Source organism: Mesoplodon mirus (assembly GCF_964341445.2).
Source record: "Mesoplodon mirus genome assembly, chromosome: 5".
In the NCBI taxonomy this organism is placed as follows: domain Eukaryota; kingdom Metazoa; phylum Chordata; class Mammalia; order Artiodactyla; family Ziphiidae; genus Mesoplodon; species Mesoplodon mirus.
In genome coordinates, this window is record NC_138980.1 from 851951 (window position 1) to 873909 (window position 21959).

At 52.3% G+C, this 21959-nt stretch overlaps 1 protein-coding gene across 1 annotated transcript in view; it reads left to right on the forward strand.

Moving 5' to 3' along the window:
* Positions 1–472: 472 nt before the first annotated feature.
* Positions 473–21959, forward strand: part of RASGEF1C (RasGEF domain family member 1C) — a gene marked incomplete at its 5' end in the record, with an annotated part of 32725 nt that continues 11238 nt past the window's right edge. Inside the window, 9 exons of the mRNA XM_082623815.1 lie at positions 473–649; positions 821–943; positions 2139–2276; positions 9332–9532; positions 10610–10684; positions 15999–16088; positions 17764–17866; positions 18376–18455; positions 18538–18633. Coding sequence (XP_082479941.1) covers positions 473–649; positions 821–943; positions 2139–2276; positions 9332–9532; positions 10610–10684; positions 15999–16088; positions 17764–17866; positions 18376–18455; positions 18538–18633 — 1083 coding nt within the window. The remainder of the gene's footprint in view (positions 650–820; positions 944–2138; positions 2277–9331; positions 9533–10609; positions 10685–15998; positions 16089–17763; positions 17867–18375; positions 18456–18537; positions 18634–21959) is intronic.

Consider the following 21959-nt stretch of genomic DNA (forward strand, 5'->3'; position numbering starts at 1 on the left):
ACTGAACTCAAGAATGTGCTCACTTTCCTGGCTCCTTGAGGAACAAGATGGTCCCAACAGTGCCATTCCACTGCTCAGGGACCCAGGGGAAAGAGCTTTCAAGTGCCACAGAAGTTCTAGGATTGCACCTGAGCCCTCTAGTTTGGATCAGGTCCACCCCTGATTCATTCTTGTGGCCAGCGGCAGGGCAAATACGTTGATTGTTTAAGCCTGGTCAAAAACAACCTTCACTGCAAGTAGGAGTAGATACTGGAAACAGTCAGTCCCTAAATGGCTAAGAATGATAATGGAAAAGAAATGATTCCTGGGGATGCAGTGGCTATGGGGTGGGGGGATCCCTCCCTGACAGCCCTCCCAGGAGGTGATCACTGGGCTCAGGTGGGCACAGAAGAGCCTATGGGAGGCAGGGCCTGCCCAGCCAGGATCCCGGGGGACCAGCAGGTCCAAATGCCCTTTGCCATTGCAGGTAGGCATGCCCCGGACACTGAGCACCTCCGACATGGTCACTCCAGGCTGCCTTGGCCCACCGCCCCCTGAGCCCACGGATGGTGAGCAGGCTGGGCAGTCCCCCCTGGACGGAGCTCCATCCTCAGCCTCCCTGGACACCCTGATCGAGCAGCTGGTGCCCAAAGCTGACTACTACCCTGAGGTGGGTGATCCACCCAGTGGGGAGGAGGGGCAGCAGACTGGGCTCTCTTCCACCAGGCATGGGGGAGAGAGCAGAGCTGGGGCTGGCTGGGCCTGGGGGTGGAGTAGGCCGGGAGGCGCGTCCTTCCATGCCCTGGTGAGCACATGCTGCCTTCCTCCCGTGTCCCCGCAGAAAGACTACATCTTTACCTTCCTGCTGAGCTCCCGCCTCTTCATCGAGCCCCGGGAGCTCCTGGCCCGGGTCTGCCACTTGTGCATCGAGCAGCAGCAGCTGGACAAGCCAGTGCTGGACAAGGTGAGAGGCAGGGCAGGGCGGGGGCCTCCGAGTGTACCGGCTCTCCCCTGGCATGCACTCGTGAATCGACATCTTGGAGAGGCAGCGATTGCTCCCATTCTCCTGACAGGGAGCCCACAGGGGTTTCTGACTTGTCGGAAGCCCAGAGCCAGAAGGGAGAGAGTCAGAACCTTTGACCCCAGGGCTGTTTTCCAATGCCCCAGGGGAGCCTTGAGCTCACACAGCCCAGACCTGGGCCCCCAGAGTCCCATGAGTAGATCCCCATCTGTGGCCTGGGATGGCCCTGCAGTGCCTGCTGGTCTCCCTGCCCCCAGCACCTTCTGTTCCACCCTTTCTTCTTCTGCGGGTCCCCTGTTGGCTCAGCCTTCCCTCGGTTCCCCGTATCCTTTCCCCTGTCCCTCGCCATATCCCATGGGCTGCAACTGTCTATTTATACATGTGTCAGTAGGGTTCCACTGTCCAGTGATAGAAACCCAGTTTCAACTGGCCTAAGGCAAAGGGACTTTACTGGCTCATGTAACTGCAAAGTCTCAAGCTACCACTGGCTCCAGGGACTAAAACACCATTAAAACGTGGTCTTTCTCCCTAAGACCCCTTGCTTTGTTTTCCTCTGGCCAACCTCACTCTTGCTTAGGCAGGTTCTCTGCACGGTGACTGATGGCCTCCGCGGCTCCAGGGTCATGGTCCACCCTTCCCAATCCTGTGGAAAGAGGATCCCGATAAATAAAAGCCCCGATCTCATTGGCTTAGCTTAGGCCACATGCCCCTCTGTGAGCCAATCACGGTGCATGATGGGGGTGTGCCATGCCCTGATTGGCGAGCACTGATCTGGGCACGCCCCTGGAGCCCTGGGTCAGGATCCGCCGGGAAGGATGGAGAGGGAGACCCCACAGGAAAACTGAGATGTTGTCACCACAGAAAGGGAGCTGGGATGACCGGCAGTTACAAACAAGAGATGACCCCCATTCCAAACGTGTGTCTGTCCCCCTCTGCTCTGCCGTGGTCAGCCCCCATCCCCATGTCCCGTCTCTGCCTCCTGGCACAAAGAAGACACTAGACCCACCACGCCTCGGCCACTGCCGCTGCCCCTCGGACAGCCCAGACGCGCAGTGAGTGGCTGAGACAGTGGCTGCCGTGACCCCCACCTCCCAAGCAACCCTCACCAAATGCAGACGACCCTCGGCTTGCCTTGCAGGCCCAGGTCCGGAAGTTTGGCCCCAAATTGCTCCAGTTGTTGGCCGAGTGGACAGAGACGTTCCCGCGGGACTTCCAGGAGGAGTCGACCATCAGTCACCTGAAGGACGTGGTGGGCCGCATCGCCCCCTGTGACGAGGTGGGCGGAGCCGAGCGGGAGTCCCTTCACCTTGTCTACACCCTCACACCCCAGATCTGAGCCTGTTCTGGGGCTGGCCTCAGGGTCCTCATCTCCCCACCAGCACACTGCAGCCCCTCTAAAATCAGCCCCTTTCTGCCCCATCAGAGAATCAGGCACTGCAGGGCTGGCAGGGAGAGCAGGCCTCTGGTTCCAGGCCTGGTCTCTTGACCTTTCTCCTGTCCTGCTCTCATCAGTGGCATCAGATGGCAAGTGAAGGGCTCTTGTGGCTGCGTGGTCGGGCCATTGGCCAATGACCCATTCGGCTGGCCTGGCAGAACCCTCTTCCCCAGTAGCTTGGGAGGCAGCCAGTGTATTGGGCATCTGGTACCTCTGCGCCCCACACCCTGCCCTGCTCTCCCAGCTGCATGACTCTGGGGAAGGCACTTAAAGATGAAAGAGGAACAAAACTCCCTACTCCCTACCTCCCAGATTAGGGTGAGAACACTGAGGGGGAGTGCATGTCGCTTGCCTTGGGAGGAGACTGAATGTAGCAAGCTGACAGCTAGTGACATGCCCCACAGTGGGTCTGAACACAGAGCCAGCCAGTGCCAAAGGAGAACTGCCAAGGCAGGCTGGGCACCAGGAAGCTATAAAGTCCAAGGCCTAACTGAGGCTCAGAAAGGGATGCCCTGCCCTGAGGTCATTTCACATAGCCAGCAAGTTAGTTGTTCTGAGAGCTCGGTGAGATGAGGGTCATCTCCTCCTCCTCCTTTGCATCCCCTGATCCATCTGGGGATTATAACACTTGGCTTAGGTTGCAGCAGAAAGGAGACTCAGGGAAGGCTCAATGATTGGATGGATCAGAAGGATGAAGCAGGAAGGGGAGATGCTGACTGACCGGCTTGGTACATAGTTGGCTACTTTGATGGATGAGTCGAGGGGGAAAGAAAGATGTTTGGACAGTTGGGTAGGCAGGGGCGTTTATGGGGTAAGTGGATGTGGAGAGACTGATGGAAGGAAGTGGAGGAGAAAGGTAGACATGGTATAGCTAGATGAGTAGGTGGATGGATGACTAGATGGGTGGGAGGGTGAGTGAATGGGTAGGTGGATGGGTGTGTGTGGGTATGGATGGGTGGGTGAGAACATGGATGGGAAGGTGGGTGGGTGGATGGATGGATGGAGGGATGGACGGATGGTGGATGGATGGATGGGTGGGTGGGTGGATGGATGGTGGATGGATGGATGGATGGATGGTGGATGGATGTATGAATGGATGGATGGATGGATGGATGTTGGATTGATGGTGATGGATGGATGGATGGATGGTGGATGGATGTATGAATGGATGGATGAGGGCAAATGTTAGAATGGAGGGAGGAAGGATAGATAAGTGAATTGATGGATCTGTGGGTGGGTGACTGTATAAAAGGGGAGGTGGGCAGTAACAGATGGGTGGTAAATAGATGGTTGCAGGGACGGTAGATGGATGGATGGATGGACCAGAGGGTATGTAGTGAGATGAGAGCCCAGTCCTCTGCTTTATCTCCCTCCCCCACACAGTAGGCCTTCAAGCAGGTGAGCTCTAAGCCATTGACAAGATGGATTATCTGCCCTTATCAGGCCTGCCTCTGCCATTGGCAGAGCAATTTCAGAGGCAGACCCTGCCATTCTGGCCACGGTGGCGTGGGATGGGTGTAAGTCCTGGACTTGTTTCCTTGAGAAGCAGTGCCTCCTCACTGAGCCCTCAAGAATCTGTCAAGACTGTGCCGGGCAATCTTTTCTAACTACCCAGTAGATGAAAATAAGATACAGCCAAGATCTATCAATGGGCTATAGAAAGCAGTCATCCACCAGGTGTGGATTTTCAAAGCAGAAATAACTCATTTGGGGCATTTCTCGTTCCTTCCCTTGGAATCCAATTAGGTGTGCTGAGTGGTGTGAACTGGACCTGGGATTCCCTAGTCTCCATGCCACCCACCCAGGCTCAGGCCAGGGGTGCCCCATGTGTCTTTGTAACCCCCAAGTTGCCCTTCCCCAGAAAGCACCTGCTCCAAGGGGATGTCCTGTAGGTGCTGGTTTCCCTCCCCTGGATGCTGCGGGTGGCCTGCAGGCTGCTCCCCTCCCATCACAGACACAGTCTCAGCTGGGAAAGGAGCTGGTGGGGCCTGAACCAAACTGATGAGGCAGAGCCCACAGGACTCAGAACATGAGGTCTGGGTCAGACCTTCTGAGCTCAGATCCCGGCTCAGAAACCACAGCTATGTGACTTTGGGCAAGGTGCTTCCCCGCTCTGAATTTCAGTTTCTTCATCAGTCAAACAGAGACGACAACTGCTCCCACCACACAGGTCTGCGGCAAAGGCCCTGAAGCCAGGTGTGCTCGTATTTCAGCACTTGGTAAATGTGAGCTATGATGAGGAACAAGTTCTTTCCAAAGTTCAGGCACATGGGGATTATTTTTAACTTTTTTGAAACTTTTGTTATGGAACATTCCAAACATATACAAACAGAGATAATAGTAACCATGAACTCCTGTGTGCTCGTAGCCTAGCTTCAACAATTATCAACATTTTGCCAAACTTGTTTCTTCTATCCCCGCACACACTTCCCCTCCCTCCAAATTATGTTTTTAAATCCTAGGCATTATATCTTTTGCTCCAAAAACATTTCAGAATCATCTTGTAAAAGATTTCTTACACAGAGATAGGATCAAATGATATAAAGTGTTGTGCATAATACAATGAGATGAGCACAAGTGTTTTCAGAACTGCGTGTCTTTGGGCAAGTTACTTAACCTCTCTGGACCTTAAATTAATTTCTGTAACAGGGAAGATGATAAGCCCTCCCTCAAAGGGCTGTGAGGAGAACCATGCTGCTCAGGAACGTGGAGGAGGTGGTACAGGGCCAGGAAGGAGTGCGGCTTCCCCATCAAAGTGGCTGTGAAAGGCGACACCTTTCTCTTTCTTCCTGCCCCCCTGCCATTTCCTGTAAGCCTCATGTCCTCACTGTGCTCCCCACCACCTCTCAGTAACCGGGAACAAGAGGCTGGAGCGGCTCTGGGAAGGCCATTCTGTATGACTGTGGGTTCTGTGCTGCTCCAGTCCACCCTCGGCTCCCATCCTGGTAGGTTGGGCTCAGCAGTTACAGCTCAGGAAGGCCAATGCCGAGGCTGAGGGAGACTGGGGGATCACAGGAAGGCCTAGAGAGTCACAGCCCTGGTGAGGGAGACAGGACAGGAGGACAGCAGTGCCTTGGCCACACCCACTGGGCTGGCCAGAGGAGGCTGCCTGTACGGGCAGCCCTCCTCGCTCTGGCGTTGCTCTCCCACTCACATGGCTCTCTACTAGCTCCCGCCAAGGGCATAGATGGTGGACAGCTGAACGAGCTGGCAGTGGGTGCAGAACTCCTGCCTGTGCAGGTGGGCTAAGCCCACTGGACATCAGCCGTGGGCTGGCTCAGGTGGGAGCTTTCAGGAACTTCAGAAAACAAGGGCCCGTACTTGTCTGGATGGAAATGGATCCTAATCAAGAAACGCTTGGTCCAAGAGAACTTGGAGGCCCCTGGAGAGCCATGGCCACCACCCAGGCCACCCTTGGACGGCGACCTCTGCACTCACACCCGGCTCCGTGCATGCAACAGGCGGCTCTGTGAGAATGACAGAGAAAACAGCCCAGCCCCCATCCTCCCAGCTCACGGGCGAGCCACTGGGGGAGAGCTGAGCCATGCTGGGTGCACCCTGGCGCTGCGAATGTGGGCTCCTGACAGTGACAAGGAACACACTGGCGTTCTCAGCGGCAGGTCCCTGGGCCTGCCCGGATTCACTGAGATCTCCCAGACAGTGTCCACAAGGTGTAGAAATCAGTGAGAGAATGAGAGGAGGTCAAAGAGAAGGTCAAATACCTTATCCACATTCAGAGAGGGAATAGAAGATTCAGGAAAAAACCAACAGATAAGCTTGAGGTTAACACTATTGGAAAATTTTTAAATGAATTAGCACGCAAGCAATGGCAATTGTTTGGAGTGAATATTGGTTCAATAGAAACAAGTCCTGCTAAATTGTCTGCAATTTTTTTTTTTTTTTTTTTTTTTTTTTTTTTTGCGGTACACAGGCCTCTCACTGTTGTGGCCTCTCCCGTTGTGAAGCACAGGCTCCGGATGCGCAGGCTCAGCGGCCATGGCTCACAGGCCCAGCCACTCCGCGGCATGTGGGATCCTCCTGGACCGGGGCACGAACCCATGTCCCCTGCATCGGCAGACGGACTCTCAACCACTGTGCCACCAGGGAAGCCCTGTCTGCATATTTTTAAAAATAGGGCCAGTGCCCGGTTCTATCAAACTGTAGCCACAGATGCACTGCATCCTTGACTTCAGTAGGGCTCTGAAGTCTGCCTTGGAGAGGCTGACTGACTAGAAGCAGGTGAAGGCCAGTTTTATCTAATCAGCAAATATGTGTGGGCCCCTCTTGTTCATGCTGGGGACCAGCAAAGAATGACCCAGTGTTGCCTTCATGGAGCTGGTACTCCAGTGAGAGGCTTGGACAAGGGCTGTGAAGGAAGGGCATGGAGCTCAGAGGGAGAAGGCTGTACAGGTCCTGCCTGGGTCATGGAACAGGAGGGACAAGTGGTCAAAGGGACGGGGGAGTGGTCTGTGTCTGGAGCACAGAAAAGAGGAGCAAGGGCTACATGGAGGCCATTGAGCATGCCCAGAGCCGACCTCAGGGCCTCCAAGCCATGTCAGGCTTTTTGTCTTTGCAAAAGCAGGGAGGCAATTTAGGGAAGAAGCGTGCAGTGGTCAAATGTGCATTTTGAACAGAACACTCTTGCTACAGGGTGGAATGGAGAGAGGCTGGCGTGAATGCATGGGGTCCACTGAGGAGGCCACTGCAGCCACCGGGGAAATGACTATGGCCTGGACCACATACTCTGTGGTGGACGACAAGCATGGAAATGGAAGAAAGCAAAATCAAGAGGGCTGGTGATGGCCTGGAGGGCCTGAGGGAGAAGGTGGTTTGAGGATGGCTCCACGTCCAGGTGCCTGACGCCAGTGCTCCGTTCAGTGGACAGGGATGCCGGCGGAAGAGGCAGCCCTGGGGAGGAGAGCATGACTTCTTGCATGCATCAGGTCCAGGTGGCCCCTTGCCCACATGGCTCTGGAGATCAGAGGAGAAGGTTGCCCGCACACGAATACTAAACGACACTCTGCACATGAACCAGAAAACCCAGGAATGAAGTAGAGAGGATGGTGAAGAGAGGAATAGACAATGGCAGGAGGAACCCAGCACGCAATCACAGTGCAGACAGACAAGCCTGCAAACACCCAAGGCAGGAGACACCGGGGAGCTGAGGCAGATGCTGCCTGAGAAACAGCCCCTGGCTTTCATGACAGGAGGTCCTTGGTGCCAGTGAAAGTTAGTCTGGTGACAGGAGGGGAGCCAGATGGGGTGGTGGAGGGTTGAGTGGGAAATGCAGGATCTCAACAGCCAGTGTAGCCACCTCTGGGCTGGGTAGCAGAGAGGGGTGGGGGGCTGGTGGAGGTGTCGGGGATCACCGGAGACTGTGTCACCGGGGCTGGCTCTGACTGGACCTAACTCACCATCTTCCTGGCACTCAAATGAAGACCTGGGAGGCAGCATGTGTGCTGACCACACTTTTGGATACAGCAAAGCTGAGACGGGTTGTTCCTTCCACTGGTGACAAAGGGAAGAGTTGGACCTCAGTTTCCCCACACACTGCCCAGCTAAGCCATGGGTGCCTTCTGGGTCTGCCCCCCACGGCTCTGGGAGTTAGGGTTAGTGTTAGGGTTTGGGTTCGGGTTTCCTGCGTCCTGAGGGCTCTACCACAGCTGCCCTGGCCACTCCACAGAGAAGCACTTTCATAAGGGGCTGGGATGCCACATCCATCACCAGAGCTCTGGGCACCAACAATGCTGGACCTCAGTGCTCCTTTGAGCCCCATCAGAGACTTGAGGAAACACTAAGGTCCCCCAGGCAAGCCCTACACCCTACGCCCCACCTGGAAAATGCCTCTGGGTTTGTGTGCATGAAGAACGTGCACTGTTTCTATCTGAAATTACCTGGCAGTACTGACTATCCACAACCTTCTTCTGAGGCCTCTGGGACCAGGCCCCGCTGGGAACCTGTCTTCCTGACACCTTGTTGTTGGCAGGAGTCCAGGCCCCAGATGCCCACTGCCACTCCCAGGCCAGCTCCTGGCTCAAGGGGGTTGAATCCACCTCTGGGGGAGCCATTTGCTGACCATGCAGAGGCCTGTTCTGTGGGCTACTGACCAAACCTTTGGGAATGTGTGGACATCTTGCTCAGTAAACCCAGCTAGTCTGATGCACCTTCCTTGGAAATAGGGGTCTCTGAGGGGCAATAATCAGTTTCCCCATGGGGTGGGAGGGTGGTCCCTGCACCAAGCCCAGAGCATCTGAGCTGCATGGTGAGGGGCTCTGTCGGTACAGTAAATGCTTATTAAGTGTCCACTGCATGCCCAGAGCTGCGACACAGAGAGGTTAACGCGGACTTCCCTGCCCCTGCCGAGCTGTCATTCTGCAGGGGAGTAAACAACCCCAATCATCTCCTGCAGTAGTCCCATAAGGAAGTCACACAGGGTGAGCTGGAGACAGAGTGCCAGGGGCAGAGGATGGGCAGCAAGACTGGTCAGGGAAAGCCTCTCCAAGCTAGGCCTGGGAGCCAGGAGGGGACCCCCATTGAAGCCAAGCAAAAGACTAGCGCCCAGGGCAGGGCCCATTCCACATCTCCCTCCTCTCTCCCTCCACTCCCTGGCAGTCCCCACCCCACGCTGCCCCTCTCCCCAGACAGCTGGGGGGGCTTACACCCAGCCACTCTCCCTAATGTGTGCTCTTCTTGGTTCCCACTGGTGATCCTGCAGCCTTCTCCCCATCCAGCCTTGACTGTAGGCCCCAAACCCAGCCTGCCCTGGACTGGGTCCTGTTTCAGGGTGGGGGAGGTGCAGGCACACCTAGGACAGCTGGGGAGCCTGCCTGCCTCAGAGATTAGATATGCGGGGACAGGGTTCCAGGCCTGAGCACCCTCTCTCTACCCTCCTCCAGGCATACCGAAAGAGGATGCATCAGCTCCTGCAGGCTCTGCACCAGAAGCTGGCGGCTCTGGGCCAGGGGCCAGAAAGCCTGCTGGGCACTGACAAGCCCATCTCCTACAGGAACAAGCCTCCAGCCTCTATCCACAGGGAGCTCCTCAGCATCTGCAGTGACCCCTATGCACTGGCTCAGCAGCTGACCCACGTAGAGCTGGTGAGCAGGTCCATACCACCCTCCACTCAGAGCCAGAGCCTGGAACGCTGAAAATAGCCGGCCACCCCCCAACTCCCCATCTTGTCCCCCACCTGGTCTCAGCCTAACCCAGGGCCTGAGCCCATCACATCAGGGCCACCCAGGCATCTCCAGAGGACCCTGACTCTGGAGCAGTCTCTCACCACACCTGGGGCGAGGAACAGGAAGGCTGGAGGTACCGGCCCTGCCCAACTTTGACCTCTGGCCTGCCTGAGAGTCCAGGCCTAGGACAGAGGAACTAGGTTCAGATCCTGGCTCTGACACCACCGGACGTGTGATCCTCCCACATCGAGGGCCTTCCCCACCTGGGCCTCGGTTTTCCCCATCCAGGACTCACACAGTCACACTGTACCCACCCCAGCTTTCCAGAGAAGCGCAGACAGGCCTTCCTGTGTGTGAAAGGGATGCCCTGGCCTAACCTCCAGTATATTGGGTTCCTTGAGGATGCAGAGGCCAAAGGGGCCTGCCCCAGAGAGGAGGGAAGCTGGGGAGTAGGGTTCTTTTCTTTTAAACCTCTATCACTTATGGCGCCCTTACTGGTTTCCAGGCATTATATTCAATTACATGCACTATCTCATCTTCCCACCACCTTACCAGATAGGTGCTATTATTATTCTCTTTTCACAGATGAGGAAGCTAAAGCCAGAGTGTTTAAGTGACTTGCCAGAAGTCACACAGCAGAAGGGACAGGGCCAGGATTCAATTCTGACCCAGACCCCATGCTCTTAGCCACCAGGCCTACCCCGGAGGGAGCAGGTCATTTCAATGACCCGATTTCGAACCTGGTTTCCTAGGTATCACACCCCACAAGCATTCCCTATGGAGACATTGACCCCTGCCCCCATGAAATACAGCAGCCCCTGAGCATGAGAAAGGAGGGGCTGCCCCTTTCAAGATGGTGCTAAGCTCTGTGACAACCCACAACAGGGCTGTAGAGGCCCGGTGAGAAGGGCAGGTGGGCCCACGCCAGGGCCCCAGGGAGCATCCCTTCCCCATACATTTCCCCTTTTCCCAACCCCTTTTCTGTCTCTGGTGCAGGAACGGCTTCGACACATTGGACCTGAGGAATTTGTCCAGGCTTTTGTGAACAAGGACCCTCTGGCCAGCACAAAGGTAGAAGGCCCTTGGACGGACTGTCCCAGCAGTGACCCCTACTCACCGGTTCCTCTGGGGGATCCCCGGAGCATCAGCTGAGCCAGCTTCGGAGGGACCAAGGGCAGATGGGCTTGGAGGGGTCGTGCCCACCCCACCCATGCCCCTAGCCCAAGGCCATCACACCCCAGCAGCCCTGAGTCCTGGGGAAGCCTGGGGGGGCGGGATGAGCCTGGCCGGGTCACCCACCCTGCGAGGGCGGAGTGGCGGTCGAGGAGCAGAAGCCCTGGGTGGGTTAGAGGGTAGAGGTTCGCACGGGGCCCGCTCCAAGACCCCATGTGCCCTCCCGGTGCTTTGCGGTGGGTGCTGATGCCCTCTAGCGGCCACCCGGGGGAACGCGGGCTGGTGCCAGCTGCCCAGGGAAGTTAAGGGCATGCTCTTCCCTCTGAAGGTGGAATTTCAGAGCCTGCCCCTCTCTCTCAGAGCCCAACCAGCAGTTAGCCTGGTGCTTATCAAGGAATTAAATCCGAACCAGAACTGGAAATATCCTGTCTTCTGCCCTGGCACCTAATAAAAGAAGAGCAAACTAAATATGCAATTGCATTTCACCTCTCGGGATAAGCAAAGATTAAACATTATGGGTGTGTATGTGCAGGGAAAGGGACCGTCTCATACACGGCTGGTAAGGGGTGAAATTGGCACAGCTACTTTGGAGAGCAGCATGGCAATAGCATCAACACTTGAAATATACACTCCGGACCCCAACTTTCCACACCTAACAATTTACCCTGCAGATATACACACACATGTACACAAAGATGTATGCACAAAGGTATTTGGGATATCTTTCTGTGCTTTATGACCAAAGGCTGGAAGCAAGCTACCTTACCATCCACAGGGACTCGATTAAACATTATAATACATCCATACATAGAATGCCATGCAACTATTAGAGTAAGAGCGACTGTAAGAACGGAATAATCACCAAAGGCCCATTGTTGAGAAAAGAAAGTGGAGTGAAGAACAGTGGCAAAGAGTATGTGACCATCTGTGTAACAACAACAGATAGGAAGGTGCACGATACATATCTCCTTGCACATGCGTGTGGACAATCTCTAGGAATACTGGTTACTGTGGGGAGCCCAGCATGGAGCTGGGAGAAGGGTGGGAAGGAGACTTTGCTACTCTTATTGAGTTGTTTGTTGTTCTGTTTTGTTTTGTTTGGGGTTTTGGCCATTACCAAGTATTATTTTTTATTGTGAAATACGTCAAGATTGCCCGTGACATTTCTTTACCCACTCTACTGTAGACGAACATTTTTGTGTTGTTTCCAGACTCTTGGCTATTGCAGATATTGCTGCTATGAACATTCTTACACATTTCTAATGTGTGTGGGTACATTTTTTCTAGGGCACCAGTTCTCAAATATTTTGGTCTCAAGATGCCTTTTTTACTCTTAAAAATTATGGAGGACCCCAAAGAACTTTTGATTATGTACTAATAATATCTACCGGTATTTATTCTATTAGCCATTAAAGCCAATAACTTTTTAAAATATTTATTTATTCAAAAATCATAACTCATTATATGTTAATGTAAGTTTTATGAAAAATAACTCTATTTTCCAAAATAAAAAAAATTAATGAGAGAGTGATATTGTTTTACAGTATTTTTACAAATCTCTTTAATGACTGACAATAGAAGGCAGTTGAATTCTCTTAATCTACTTCTGCATTCAATCTCTTGACAACATTATTTTGGTTGAAAATCCATCCTCACACAAATATGTAGTTGGAAAAAAGAGGAGTATATTACAGCCTTTTCAGATAATTGTGAATATTCTTCTTTGATAGTACACTAAGACTCAACAAGGGGTAATTTTTTAAGATCAGCTGCAATTTGGAATCTGAAAATAAACTCTATCACTTTAAAATTCATTGGTCCATCTTGCATCTCGAATGGATCTTTTTGCCCATGCAGGATTTTGTGACATATATTGTCCATTTGGAAAATATGGGTTCACTGAATCAAGCAGAACTTCTGAATGTTGGCATGTTTCATTATATGATATTTTAAAATGATATTCATTATATATATTCACTATTGATATCACCCAAAAAGTTCTTAAGTATTGGGAAGCTGTCAAGCTGCAGAGGCAGATACATGTTTTATAAGTTCCCAATTTTCTCTTGAAAACTTGAATTTTATCCTTGGCAACAAATACTATCAGTTGTCTTCCTTGAAGTTACAGGCTCATTTTGTTGATTTTCAAGGAAATATCAGCCAAATACTGAAGTCTGAGTAACCATAATGGGTCAGTCCTTCTTTCAGGTAAAAATGGTGCTCCATGAGTAAAGTTCAGCTCACAAGTCAGTCACACCAGTGCTTTTCTGCAAGACCACCATCAAAACTCTGTGTGCAGCAGAAGTGCCTATGTCTACAGTTCTCCCTTCGTATCTGTAGGTTCCGCAACTGCGGATTCCACCAGCCTCAGATCAAAAATATTAGAAAAAATTAAAACTCCAGAAAGTTCTAAATAGCAAAACTTGAATTTGCTGCTCACCCAAGCAACTATTTACATAGTATTTACATTGTATTAGGTATTATAAGTAATCTAGAGATGATTTAAAGTATACGGGAGGATGTGCATAGGTTTATGCAAATACTACACCATTTTACATATGGAACTTGAGCATCCTCTGATTTTGGTATCTGAGGGGGGAGGTGGAACCATTCCCCCAAGGATACCGAGGGACAACTGCACTCCCATTTTCATAGAACATGAAAAAGACATGTACTCAAGGGTTGAGATTTAATAACACTGAAAAGTTTTGTGTCCTCAAGGACATTCTTAGTCACACTCACTTTTCTTCTTTTACTGTGAGTGTGTGGTAGTGAAGAACACAATGGCCACTGGTGTCATTTGGTGACTCGGTCTCGATTCAGGCTAAGGTGGCAGCAATTTTACCCATCATTCTATTATGCATTGGTACAAATGTCAACAAGGTGAAAAGGCAATAATCTATGAATATGAAATTAGGTTTGCCCTTGTGGACCCCCTGAAACGGTCTCAGGGACCCCCAGGAGTCCATGGACAACACTTTGAGATGTTGCTCTAATATATACCTACGAAGGGAATCACTGTGTCCGTCACAGGGTGGGCATAGGATCAACCTTACCAGGTGATGCCAGGTGAGGCTGTATCCATTTACATTGCCAGCAGGGAGTTATTCTTGCTCCACAGCCTCACTGATGCTTGAAATTGTCAGGCTTTTAAATTTTTGTCAAACTGTTAAATGGAGCATATTTTCATGGGTTTTGGACATTCTTGTTTTCTCGTCTATGAAATGCCTGTCCCTGATTTTTGTTCGGTTTTCTATTGGTGATTTGTCTTTTTCTTAAGGATTTTTAAGAGTTTTGTGTGAGTTTTTTTTCGTTGTCTTTTTTTTTTTTTTTTCGGTACGCGGGCCTGTCACTGTTGTGGCCTCTCCTGTTGCGGAGCACAGGCTCCAGACGCGCAGGCTCAGAGGCCATGGCTCACGGGCCCAGCCGCTCCGCGGCATGTGGGATCTTCCCAGACCGGGGCACGAACCCGTGTCCCCTGCATCAGCAGGCGGACTCTCAACCACTGCGCCACCAGGGAAGCCCTGTGTGAGTTTTTAAAATGTGTACTAGTTAATTATCCCTTGTCAGTTAGATGTACTGCAAATTTTCTTCTCCTAGTTGGTTGCTTTGCTTTTCGTTCTCATTATTTTGTCTTTTAATGAACAAGTATTCTTAATTTCCTCTTTATAAGGAATTTACCTTTCTGGATTACTTTTGCCTCCATATTTTGAAGCTATGCTATTAGGTGCAGACAAATTTAGACTCATGACATATTCTCAATAAATCAAAACTTTTATCTTTATGCAGTTACCCTTTAAACTCTCCTAATGCTTCTTGCCTTGGCGTCTTTTTTTTGCCTTAAAGTCTATTTTGTCTAATATTAATATAGCTATGTGATGATAAATATCACATAAATATTTATCACGTGTACTTTTCCATTTTTTTACTTATATCCTTGGGTTTGGGGTGTATTTCTTGAAAATAGCAGAAGGCTGGATTTTTTTTAATTACACTGACTGGTCTATATCAGGGTAATTACTGCTCTAGATGGATTTGCTTTTACTGTCTTCTGTTGTACCTTGTCTTCTTTACCGCTTGTGCTTTTTTTTCCTTCTTTCTTTACTTCTTTTGGATTCTCTGAAATTATAGTACATTTATACAGTCGAATAGTCTACATCAATTTTTAAAATTATGTTTCCAAAGAATATTTTATAGCACATGAAAGGGTTCATGTAGGAAAATGTGGGAACATATATAGAATATAGAGATAGAGATAGAAACATACATACATACATACACACATACGTACATAAATACATATGGTTGGTCCTCATTATTCACCATCTTTATATCCTGTAGTCATTGTGAACACTGAATTAGCAAATACTGAGCCATTACTCCTGGGGAAAACACAGGGTTAGGTTCCTTGCAAGCCTTTCATCACAACATTTTCATCAACCAGTCAATATATAACCTTGATTTATGTGTGTTTCTGTTTAATAAGACCTTATTTAATATATATTGTTGATTCAATAACATTAAACTCATGGCCAACAGCACTGTGACTCACGTCTGAACGAAGCTTATCTAACACATGTTTTTTTCCTTAGGGCACGTCACAACCTTCATGTGCTTAGGAACACAAGACAGCACGACAGCGCTGTCTTCACTTTAAACAGTGAAATCACCAAGAAAAAGCACAAAAATGCAAAAAAAAAAGACACTAAATAGACTACAAAAAGGACACTTGTTTACAGTATGGGAGCTGAAACCAAAAGTCAGGGCATCAGCTCAACCTCAGCTGGGAGCACACAGGTGCATTGGGTGACTCAAATGTTTTGCCACTCTGCACATGTCCACAAATGACCAAGAAGTGACATGAGTGTTATTTGGGGGGTTACAAATGAAATTTTAGGAAGTAGACAGATTCACAAACACAAAATCTGTAATAAAAATCTGTGAATAATGAGGATTAATTGTGTGTGTGGGTATATGATATATATATATATATATCATATTAAGTTATGTCTTTAAGTGTATAGAAAAAAAGACTAGAAGGATACATGTCAAATCATGTACTTGTGGATGGTTTTGAGATATCTGTGGATGGTTTTGAGGTTTTCGACATTTCCCAGATTGTCTATAATGATCATGGCTGACTTCAAAACGTTATTCGTGTTCAAAAAGTTATTGACAAAAAGCCTGAGCATGGTCCTTGTGTCTTTCCTAGCCTTGTTTCAGTGACAAGACTAACAACCTGGAAGCTTACGTGAAATGGTTCAACAGATTGTGCTACCTCGTGGCTACTGAGATCTGCATGGTGCGTAGGAAGCCAGAGCCTGACCTGGCACGGCCAAAGGTGGCCAGGACTTGAGAGGAGCCTTCTTGGGAGGGAACCAGAAGAGCATCATGAGCCTGTTTCCAAGCCCAGGGCCAGGCTGGGCACGCTCTGGGACACCGGGTGTCACCCAGCTTGCCTGTCGTGATATCTCCCCTCTGGGAAGAGCCTGGAAAACCCCCTTCTTAGCTGCCAGGCCAGTGATGCGGTGGATCCTGGCATGCCCGTGGATCCTGCCTGGCGTGGATCCACCTGCCAGTCACAGAGGGTGTCAGAGAGCTGCTTACTGAGGGGGTCGGGGGGCTTTGCTTCTTCCACCTGTTCCTGGGGCAGACTGGTCTGGCCTGCAGCCGAATTCCATTTGGCTCACTCAGGACTTAGAGGTAGAAATCATCTAACCTTTAAGAAGTGGGAGATTGCACTTTAAAGTCCAGGTCTCTGGCTTCTCCTGGAAAGCAGGAGGACCAGGCAACACTGAGCTGGACATGCTCGCCACCGGGTCTCAGCCCCGCCAAGCCAGACCCTGCCCACCCTCTTCCCTTCCTTATGGCAGTGGAACCCTCTCCCAAGCCCATTCTCCCACTGTCAGGTGAAGCCCAAGGTCCCCCGTCTCAGGGGAAGATTGGAGGTAGCCTATGTGCCAGGGTGGGCTCTCTGGAAGCAGACGCTAAGACAGAGCTTGGGGCATAAGGTGTTTATGAGGGGTCTGCGGCCGAGAAAGGAGAAACTCATCTGTGATACCTCAGCCTGAGACAGCGCTTCCTGTCAGAGTGCCCACAGCCACCCTAGTAGCTGGCCCTGATCCCCCACCTTGCTCGGTCACCATCACCATCCCCGTGTGCGCTGTCCCATGAAAGACAGGGCAGGACCTCAGGCGGGCAGCTCTCCGAAGGAGTTTTGGATGCACAGCTCCTCAGACACCACAGCAAGCTTCTTGGCCGCAGTAAGGACCACTTCTGCACTTATGGGAGGAGGGCAACCTACAGAACACTGTAGGGTTCCGTGGGCCTTGCCTGCTGCAGACACCGCATCGCTGGCCTGGCAGCCAAGATGAGGGTTTGCCTGAGTGAAGCCTGGACAGAGCCCACCCCGGAGTCAGGCAGCGCTTCAGCCTGGGAGAGGACACAGTTTGGTTCTGACCCATCAGAGAGGTCAAAGTCTCACGCACTCGACTCGAGCTGGGGTTGAAATCACAGTCAGTCGACAGAAAGCATTGGTGGGGCTGCTAGGGGACAGGGCCTCGGGGTCACCGTGGGGCCCCCGCACCCCATGTGAAGTGAAGAAGTTTGGTACTGGGAAGAGAGGTGAGGGAGCCATGTTTTCTGCTTCTAGGTGTAGGGGTGCTGGAGCTAGGCCTGAGAGAGCAGGAGGACATGAGGGGCCCCCAGCACCTCCCACACTGCAGGCGGCTCCTGTGTGGCAACAGGTGTCCCACCAGCCCCCATCCGGCCCTCCATGGCAATGGGCTCTGTGCTAGCTCCAGCCGGGGTGCACTGAGAGCCTCAGCCCCTGGGCTACAAATTGCTTAGGCATCAAGCAACTCAGCTGTGAAATGGGCTTAAAGAAGGTTAATGAGGGACAGGACAGGTAAGCAGGATATGTGGTCAGGGCAGGGTGGGGACACCTCATCACTGAGGCTCATATGCCCTGTCCCCAGCCGTCCAAGAAGAAACGGAGGGCCCAGGTGATTGAGTTCTTCATCGACGTAGCCCGTGAGTGCTTCAACATCGGCAACTTCAACTCCCTAATGGCCATCATCTGTGAGTGGGCCGGCCAGGCCTGGAGCCTGCAAGTGCTCCCAGAGAGGGTGGAGTGGGCACACATGGCAGGTGGGGTGCAAGCCACCTGAGCAGGGGGTGGGTGCAGGCTGGGCCCATGTTCCCCCCACCCCACCCCAAAGGTCTTGGAGGGGTGCCCCTTTTGAGGCAAGCCCAGCCCTTTCAGGGTGCTTGATGAGAGCTTGGCAGTGTGTCCCCGGAACCAGGGAAAGCAGGGGCCCAAAGCAGGCCCCTGGTCACAGTATAGGGCCAGTGTGGGACAGGGACTGGGACAGGGACCCTGCACATACAGAAGCCAGGCTTACCTGTACACAGTGTCCATTAGCACCCACCCACCCTCCATCTGTCAGGCTGAGGCTCCACAAACATCAGCCCTGGTCAGGGTGCAGCCTGAGGGGCTAGGCCAGCTGGGGGCCTCACAGAGGGACTGTGCAGCTCAGAACACCCCTCCCTGCCTGGCCCTGCCCCCAGCTCAGCCTTCCCTCTTTCAGCTGGCATGAACATGAGTCCTGTCTCAAGGCTGAAGAAGACCTGGGCCAAAGTGAAGACAGCCAAGTTTTTCATCCTCGAGGTAAGCAAGGCTGCTGGGCTGCTGGGTGCCACCAGCCATCCCCAGGACACAGTTGCCCAAATGCGTCTCTGTCTCCTTCCAGCACCAGATGGACCCAACAGGGAATTTCTGCAACTATAGAACAGCTCTGCGCGGGGCAGCCCACCGCTCCCTGACCGCCCACAGCAGCCGGGAGAAGGTAGGTCAGAGGCTTGCCCAGCCCCCAGAGCTCCTCCCTGCTCCAGACCACCTAGGCCCAGGTGGGGCGGTGACTTGAAGGTCACCTGGTCCAATCCCCTGCCCTTCTACAGCATCTATAATAGAGAGTCATGTCACCTTGCTCGCATGTCTCCAGTATAGGGAGCTCACCACCTCCCCAAACAGATCAACCCACCCCCAAGCAGCTCTAACTGGTAGCAAGTGCCGCCTTGTGGGGTTGTGTCAGCCACCTGGGGCTGTCCTCTCCAGAGGGCCACACAGAGTAAGGCCATTCCCTCTTCCAGCCACCAGTCCTTCTGAGCCCCAGGCCTTGCCTCCCTCTCTCCTCCTGTGTCAGCAGCCCCAGGCCTGCCCTGCCATGCTGCGGTCTCCAGTTCCCTCCCCTCTTGGGTCCCTTTGTTCTCTGAACAGCTCCATTTGTCAGGGTCCCTCTGTTTCAGATCAAATTGTGGTTCCAAGTACATAGGGTCTTATGCCTCAGATCACATTTTTGTTTTTGGAAATGACTAAACCAAAATTCTGTGGCTTCTTGCCACAGAATTGCATTTTCACAGATCTCGTTCTTATACATTTGCACTTGGAGGACATTTGGTCGTCCTGATCAATTTTGTTTCTCCTCCAAATTCTCCTAGTGGCCTCTGATACAAGAAACCATCCCAGGCCCTGGGACTGCCATGATCCGCTGGCTTAAAACCTGTCACCAGCTTGATGATTAGAGTCGTTCATCTCCATGGGGAGAAAACAGCAAGACTTGCTGTGCCTTTTCAGTCTGGTCTCCTGCAGGAACATTGGTGGAATCAGGGCCCCATCATAGTTTGTGGAAGTTGCTTCCAGCTTGAGGGATAATAGAACCAGTTGCTGTTCTTGAAATTTGAAGTGACTCTGTGATTGTATTGGATGCATATGTGGTCAGGTTTGGGGAGCAGGCCGAGATATGCACGCTCGTGTAACCCACCAGGCCTCCCCAGCCTCCTCCCCGCAGAGCACAGATCGTGTGCAGACCCAGGCCACACTTGTTGGCCATGTCCTGTCCAGCTGGCCCTTCCTGTTCAGGCTGTCAGCACTTCAGCAATGCTGGGTCCCGGGGAGCCTGGTGCAGGGGTGCAGCACTCAGCAAGGCATGTCCTCAACAAGGCATGTCCCAGGGCAGGTGAGCCTGTCCCCCGGGAGCCAGGAAGCTGGAAAACCAGAGCAACAAGGACACCTTCACTTCACTGAGCACCCACCGCACGAGAGCCACTTGACCACCATCTCCCAATTAATTCTGACAACTATTCCATGGGGTAGACTTCAGCATTGCCACTTTCTGCATTAGAAGACTGATTCTCAGAGAGGAGCCCTCACTAGCCAAGTCACTCAGCAAGTAGGCGGCAGAGCCAGGGATCAGCCTCTGAGTCTCCCAGAGTCTCTTCTACCTTCCGTCCTCGGGACACAGGTACCATGTGGCAGTCCCAGGGGTACTGGCTTATGGCCCAGGAGTTGGACTGTGGGTGGGGGTGCCTAGAGGAGGCTGCAGCCTTTGGACTGAGGTGTCAGTCACGGCACTGCTGCTCTGCACTGTTTTCCTTCTACCCTGAGAGCAGAGTGAACAGACTGGGACTTTGTGCTCCTGCTCTCTGCACCCTTTCTGGCTCTGTGGTGCTGGGACGCTGTGTATTTAGGTCTGGGGCTATAGGTGGGAGACTGACAGAGCTGTGCACTTAGTTTCACTGCATTCTCCTCTAACTTCCAGGGAGTTACGGACCATGGGCTAGACCCACAGAAGTTCCTTTATGAATGGAGGGAAGGCTGGAGGACGGATGGACGGATGGATGGAAGGGTGCAAGGAAGGGAGGAAGGAAAGATAGAAGAATGGAAGGCTGGAGGGTGGGAGGAAGAAAAGAGGGAGGGAGGGTGGGAGGGAAGGAAAGAGGGAGGAAATGAAGTAGGGAAGGAGGGAAAGAAGCTTGGAGATGCTCTCGCAGTCCCCCAGTGCCCCCAGCTGAAACTTTGAGGCCAGGAGGTCACTGTGTTTTCTTCCTGCCTATGGCTGGCTCCTGTCTGCCCCTCCCTCTCCCCTAGTCTCTGTGACAAAGCAGCCTTCACACAGGCTTCTCTGGGTGCCCTCCAGGTTGAGCTGGGTTCTGATGGAAATGCTCAGGTCCAGAAAACAAGGGCCCAGGTTTACAGTCATGTGGACAGACAGAAGTGGTGAAAAATTCTCACACGTGGGAAATGCTGCCACCCAGAGGACCACTTCAATGGCCCTGCCACCAGGAAACCTGCACCAGGCCCATGAGGAGCCGTCTCTGTCCCCAGAGTCCCATGGCCCTTAATCCCCACCCCTGCCCGTCTCAGTGGGTCTCCCCATTCCAACTCAATTCAGCCATCATGCCCAAGAACTGGACCAGGGACTCAGCACCAGTGTGGGTGGTGGGAGATGGATGGAGACCACCCTCCGTCTTGGCCTAGTGAGGAAGAAGACAGGACAGGGCTCTGGAGCAGAATCCTAGTCCTGCATCCACTACTTACTGTTGTGTGAGCTTCTATGAGTTACTTAACCTGTCTGAGTCTCAGCTTCCTCATCGGTGAGGTGGGGGTCATAAAAGCCCTATTTCACAGGACAATGAGGAGGATGAAACATGATCTCATGTGTATATACCTCAGCACAGTGAAGCACTCAGGCCCACCACCGATGCCCTGCTGACAAGGGCCTAAGTGGAGACTCTTTGAGAGCACAGAAAGGGACTAAAGCCAGCGTGGGGGAAGCCAAGATGAGGCTTCCTTGTTCTGTAGGTTGTTCCCTTGACTGTCTCCCACTATACTGGGATCAGGAATGAATGTGTGTGACACACTCTCACTGTCCCCAAGCCCCGGCACCTAGCATAGAGAAGACATGAGCAAATGTTTGTGGAAGTGACATAAATCTAAGGTCACCAGTTCATCCCAGTTTGCCTAGGACTGCCCCAAGTCCTGCATCCCAGGAAACCCCTCAGTTGTGGACAAACCCTGCTAAACCTGGCTCTGGTCCTGGCCCTGGTGATCACTAGCTGGATGACCTGTGTCAGGCCCTGCCACTCTATGGACCTTGGTTTCCCCATCTTCCCTGCCCAGCTGAGCCATCCATGCTTCTATGCTGTGCCGAGTGGTCAGTGCCCAGGTCCTCGCATCAAAGCCCTTGTCAGCTTGGATGGGGAATGACCTAGGCAGTCCCTGTGCCAGAAGTGTCAGGGCCTGGTGCCCGGTCCTAAGGGTGATGGGCTGGAAGCCGGCCCTAGCTGGCCTGGCCACATGTGCCCAGCTCTGGAGCCTAAGGGCAGAGCAGAT